The 6,000-nt window shown below is 51.1% G+C and overlaps 2 protein-coding genes across 2 annotated transcripts; both read left to right on the top strand.

Moving 5' to 3' along the window:
- Positions 1-1,409: 1,409 nt before the first annotated feature.
- M436DRAFT_86500 (alcohol oxidase) lies at positions 1,410-3,171 on the top strand (the record flags this gene model as incomplete). Its single annotated transcript, XM_013567111.1, has 5 exons — positions 1,410-1,542; positions 1,606-2,186; positions 2,296-2,410; positions 2,469-2,592; positions 2,655-3,171. The coding sequence occupies 5 exons, from the start codon at positions 1,410-1,412 to the stop codon at positions 3,169-3,171; spliced, it is 1,470 nt and encodes a 489-aa protein (XP_013422565.1).
- Positions 3,172-4,765: 1,594 nt separating this feature from the next.
- M436DRAFT_33653 (glycoside hydrolase) lies at positions 4,766-5,459 on the top strand (the record flags this gene model as incomplete). Its single annotated transcript, XM_013567055.1, has 3 exons — positions 4,766-4,962; positions 5,018-5,100; positions 5,158-5,459. Coding segments are annotated over 3 exons (582 nt in total), but the record flags the coding sequence as incomplete, so codon positions are not given.
- Positions 5,460-6,000: the final 541 nt, after the last annotated feature.

Genomic DNA, 6,000 nt, shown 5'->3' on the forward strand with positions numbered 1-6,000 from the left:
CTTGAGGTATTTATCATTGTCGAAATCACAGTGGTCGATTAAATGATACAACATCTCCTCTGAACCATACAGCGAAGCTATGCGGAGTGGGTCGTGCATCGTGTAGTGAAACTCGAACCTGGGCTTTTATCTTCACAGTCCGGTCGACAGTGGTGCTCTTTTCAATCTCGCAGCCAAGTGCAGTGCTTGGAGCGAAGAAGAGATTCTCACGATCAACAAGCTCGTCTGTCATCGACTCCTTCGGATTGCCTCTGATCTGATCGCTTGCAACCAATTCTACGAAGTGCAACTCGCTACAAGGCACCCGAGATATCTGTATGGCCATTCTGATACTTGTGTCGACACGGGGCCAGCAGGATTCTCGATGCCATGTTGGTCATGAACCAGAAGAACTTCTCATCAGTCCAACAGTTGTAATCAAGAGTTGACACGCATCTGAGAGCTGTCTCCTCGCTGGACAAGGTTGTCCCCCAGAATCTCTTCTCGCAAATCAACGCTTTTTTCCAGTGTGTCCATTCACGACCTTGGGTGGGCCAATTTGCCTGTGAACAAGGATCGGTGGATGCGATAACTGCTAGCTTCGTCCGACTTGCCGAGAGTATGATGGCAGGAAAGGCGGATTATCGAAAAATTGCGGCAGATTCTTCTTGACCGGTGACAGGAATCGACAATGCAGGACGGCATGATTCTACCGACCTGTTCCACAAACTTTATCTCCGTTCTACACGTTCCTTACATACCATTGACCTGCAGATCTCAGGTGCAGTACCTTGATGTAACGCTGGGTTTGAGAAGTGCCGTCTCTCGACCGGTGAGGTTGAGAAACATACTGGAAGCGGCTGGCGACCAATGCCTCTGCCTGGAAGCTTGGAGGCATATGAAGCATGAGATCCCGCCTTTCTTTGTTTCTATAACTCTACATCCATCAGCCCCATTGATCCTAGTGCTATGCCGTGTCTCTTGTTCGTGACGTTTTGCTTGTTCATCTCTCTCAATGCAGCCGCTTCCTTCAGTTATGATCGCCTCCTTGGATCCAACTTTGGGAGACCAGGTGAATGACCACAATATCTTGTAGACAGGAGGTCTAGGTGGCTGGATTCCAATAGGCTTGAATGCTTCGTACGACTATGTCGTGGTAGGAGGTATGTGTTGCCTCTCAAAAACATTTCAGATGCTGATGCAGACAATCACCTGCAGGCGGCACCGCAGGGTTGACGGTAGCCACACGACTTGCTCAGAATGGAAGCTTCTTTGTCGCTGTCATTGAGGCGGGGAGCTAGTACGCGCTGGACAACGGGAATTTCAGTCAAATACCATATGCATGTCATTAATCCTCGAATGGGACATCATGCACTGACAAAGACGTACAGTATGTTTTCGAATCAGGAGATGCATCGCCAGACCTATCGATGGTCAATGGTCTTATCGACTGGAGATTTCCTACCACTCCGCAATCTTCGTTGCTGAACCGCACCATCCACTATGTGCGTGGTAGATGTCTCGGCGGCTCAAGTGCGCGCAACTACATGGTCTACAATCGCGGTACTGTCGACGCTTTCGTCAAGTGGGCTGCTGACGTTGGAGATACAGCTTGAGACTGGGAAGGTGTCTATCCTTACTACCGCAAATCGCCACACTACACACCAGCCAATACACACCTACGTGCTACCAATACATCTGTGGGAACAGTCAACGAGAGCCCATCATTCGCGAGAAGCGGTGGACCTCTTCAAGTCAGCTACCCGAACTTTGCACAGCCTTGGGCCTCGTTCTACCCAAGCGCTTTCGAGGAGATCGGTATTCCGTCTCTAAGTCAGGGAGTCAATGCAGGTGTTCTTGATGGCTATGCGAGTATCACATTGACGCAAGACCCCATTGATAAATTCCGCAGCTCATCTGACGCTTCGTTTCTCCAGAAAGCTCTTGCTTCTACTGATCTTGTGGTCTACACGCACACAATGTCCAAGCGTATTTTGTTCGATGCCAACAAGACAGCGATCGGTGTCTCAGTCGAGGTCAACGGCGTGCAGTTCCAGATCAATGCTACTCGAGAAGTCATCCTGTCTGCGGGTGCTTTCCTGTCCCCCCAGATGCTGATGGCTTCTGGTGTTGGACAGCGGGAGATACTGGATCACCATAATATTCCAGTGGTTGCAGATCGTCCAGGAGTTGGACAAAACATGTGGGTAAGTTGTGCTCGGTCTTCTGTCTCTGGTTTCCACCGCTGATGATGGCAGGACAACCCACTCATTGGTATATAAGCAAGGTTTCCTTTCTTGCACATACTAACATCAGGTGGCGCTTGCGTATGAGTCTAACGTGGAGACCCCTTCGGTGCTCCAGAACGATCCAACGAGGATTTCTCAGGAGAATGAGGAGTTCCTTACGCACAAGTCTGGACTGTTGACAAGTGAGCATCCTCGCTGGAACCCAATCATTTCCGAAAGCTGTTCTGACAATCAATCAAGGCAATGGTGGGTCTGATATTGTCGGATTTCTCAAACTTTCGAACCAGTCTGTCACGAACTTGAGCTCGGAAACTGTGAACGACTTCCAGGCAAACTTCCCCCAGGATTGGCCAGAAATACAGGTGTATGTCTAGTCTGCTTTCCTCTTGATTACACGCCATATTTGCTGATCATGGAAACTTCAAGACTATCGTATGCCATCGGTCCGAATGATGGCATCAACCAATACGCTGGCTCTGCAATCGGATTACTTGCCACCTTCAGTAGGGGAAACGTGACAATCAACTCGGCAGATATGTCAGACGCCCCCATCATCAACCCAGCTTACCTCACAGACAAAAGGGACCAAGAGCTCGGCGTCGCAGCGTTCCGGTTTGCCCGGCGCTTGGCTGCCACCGAGTCACTGCAGCGAGCGATCATTGGTGACGAAGTCGTCCCTGGTCCTGGAGTCGCGACCGATGCCGAGATACTGAGGTCCCTGCAGCAGAGCATCACGCCATTCTACCATGCGTCGTGTACGTGCAAGATGGGTAAGAGGAACGACAGCATGGCTGTGGTAGACTCAGAAGCAAGAGCGATTGGCGTGAGTGGTCTCAGAGTGGTTGACGTGAGCGCGTTCGCTTTGCTGCCTCCTGGACAACCTCAGGCTACAGTTTACATGTTGGCGGAGAAGATTGCGGATATGATCCTGGGGCATGCTTGAGAGGCGGAGCCATCCGAATGAGGTCGCTAGTAGCAATCAGAAGCAAGGGGCAGCGTGAAGGCGAGCTTGAGATAGTGACTAAAAAGAGACAGAAGTCGCTGAGTCTCAAGTGATTGCGAAAGGGTTCGAATATGAGAGCAGTATGGTGCTGGAGATTGTCATGGGCAATAGTGAAGTAGAAACAAAGACCCCAAGTGTGGTTTAGGCTCTTGCGCACGCAAGATTGATTGGGAACATCTGAACTTCGAAGCTGCGCCGTCCCAGCCGCAGAACTGCCCAACTTCATCAAGTCCTGTTCACATCGGAAACGAATCCTCTGATGTCCGGTCCGTACTTTCAGGCAAGACGAAAGCCTGGGTCCATCGGCGGGTTTTTTGCATCACCTATAGTGCGCACTTCGAATTGCTTGTTCAGGTATCAGAATCTCGGCCGTTCTCGACCGTATCGGGATGTCAATAAGCATGGGCCTGCAAGTCTTGTGTTCCTCATGGAAATGGTTTCAAACAAATTTGTGGGGAGTATCCACAAGATTCCTGGCCGCAGAGCAAATCTCGCTTCCCCAGTGAAACTTGACTTGCGTACGTTTGGCGTGACTAGGTATGTATCTTGAGTAGCTCTGCTCATCTCTACCGATATGGTGTGCTTGGCCTGTGAGGGGCAAAATGCTTGCTCATATGGCTAAGCTTTCAATCGACCTCTTCGCACGTCTTGAAGGTGAGTCCGTGCGATCCGCACTGTACTATGAGAATTGCAGTTTGACCTACAATATCTATCCATTGGAGGTCAGCGATGGCCCAATGCAAGCGGATTCAGGCTTGTACAAAAGTTATAGGCAACACAATAATCAATTCTATGTAACTTGTTCGTGTTCAACGCGGAGACTGCTCTTCGTGGATCGCGTGTTGGTCTGGAGTTCAGCGAGGTTTCAGGTCCTCGAGCATCGGCACGTAGTTGGTACGCTGACATGTCTAGATTTTGGTGGGGAATACCTCCGCCAAGCAGGAGATTTGGGCGTGTCTGCCGGCCCAGTGCGGCCGTCTTCGGTCCGAAGCTTGTTTTGTCACCCTATCGTAACTGCACGCAACAGCTTCGATCCTCTTGGACGACATCTAGATTGGTAGAGCCACTCATGACCCTGCTTATGCCTGGAACGAATATATTGAACATCTGTACTTCATCTCATGCTGGAGCCAACCGCGTCACCGAGCTATGCAGTCATTTTTACCTTCGCTATCCGCTACAAGCTACGATTAGTCTGCTGGTCGAACATGTGGCTAGAATCTCAGACGAATTGGCGTGTTTCATGGCGGCTGCGATGATCATCGCTTACGATTTCCAGCTACTAATGAGTGTTCCCCTCTGGAAGAATGCGTAAGCTCATCAACACCAAACACATACCATGTTGTTTGCACTGCATTGGCATTAGCCTGAACAGGACATCTTCTACACCTCGTTGTATTTAAGAAGGGCGTCTGCTCTCCAATGATCGATCCATTCCATCAAGCAAGCAGGCCTCGCACACTCATTCTACCTTTCAATACACTTTCAATACATTACCATGAAATTCACCACCGCTGTCGCCGCCCTTGCTGGCGTTGCCATGGCTGCCCCTGTCGCCGAGACTGAGGTTGCTGGTTTGGAGAAGCGCGCCACTCCCATCAACTACGTCCAAAACTACAATGGCAACATGGCCAACTTCAAGTACAACCAGGGTGCTGGCACCTACTCTGCCAGCTGGAACAACCCTGGTGATTTCGTCGTCGGCCTTGGCTGGAACAAGGGCTCTTCTAGGTGAGCACTCTCCAACTTTTACTTGAGTATCGGCTCCAACTCACCCCCTTTGCAGACAGATCACCTTCAAGGGTAGCTACCAGACCAGTGGAAGCTCCTACTACGCCGTCTACGGTTGGTTGAACAACCCCCTGACCGGTAAGCACCTCAGTTCACGACCCTTAACAACGGCAAGACGCTAATGCGGCCTTCCAGAGTACTACGTCGTCGAGGACTACAGCTACGACCCTTGCTCCACCGGCACCCAGGTCGGAAGCTTGACCAGCGACGGCTCTTCTTACAAGATCTGCACCCACACCCAGGTCAACCAACCCTCCATTTCCGGAACCAAGACCTTTGGCCAGTTCTTCTCCGTCCGCCAGAGCAAGCGCACCTCTGGCACTGTCAACATGGCCAACCACTTCAACGCTTGGTCCCAGCACGGCTTCAAGGCCGGTGACTACAACTACCAGGTGTTCGCCACCGAGGCCTTTGGCAGCACCGGCAGTGCCAGCGTCACTGTCTCTGGTTCGTGTAAGCATTCCTTTCCGGATTGACTGAAAAAGGCTTGGCTGACACTTTAATCAACAGAAGGAAGCAGCGCTGATAGCGGTTCTGGCTCTGTCTCTGGTTCTGCTTCTGGGTCTGTCTCCGCAACCCCCTCCAAAGCTCCCGTGTCTACTTCCCTCCCCAGCAGCACCACTTCTCCCGCCGGCGGATCTAGCAGTGGTTCTGTTGCGGTCTGGGGCCAGTGCGGCGGCCAAGGAACTACAGCCGGAACCTGTGTCTCTGGTACCAAGTGTGTCTCGCTGAACCAGTGGTACTCTCAATGCCAGCCCGCATAAAGTACTTTTCTTCCTTTCTCCACAAAATCGTCAGGATGACAGGGATACCGTTTTGTCACCTTGCATCTGTCCAGTCTTTTCCAGTGTTCAGCCTAAAACCTGTGTAGCTATGCTTACTCAATTAAAAATGTGTTTGCACCAATTTTCTCGAAAACTTTGCTCCGCCCCATCCGCATGACAAGATCCCTCATTAAGCCACCATGCAGACTGGGCA

Source organism: Aureobasidium namibiae, assembly GCF_000721765.1.
Source record: "Aureobasidium namibiae CBS 147.97 unplaced genomic scaffold scaffold_30, whole genome shotgun sequence".
NCBI classification, from domain to species: Eukaryota; Fungi; Ascomycota; class Dothideomycetes; order Dothideales; family Saccotheciaceae; genus Aureobasidium; species Aureobasidium namibiae.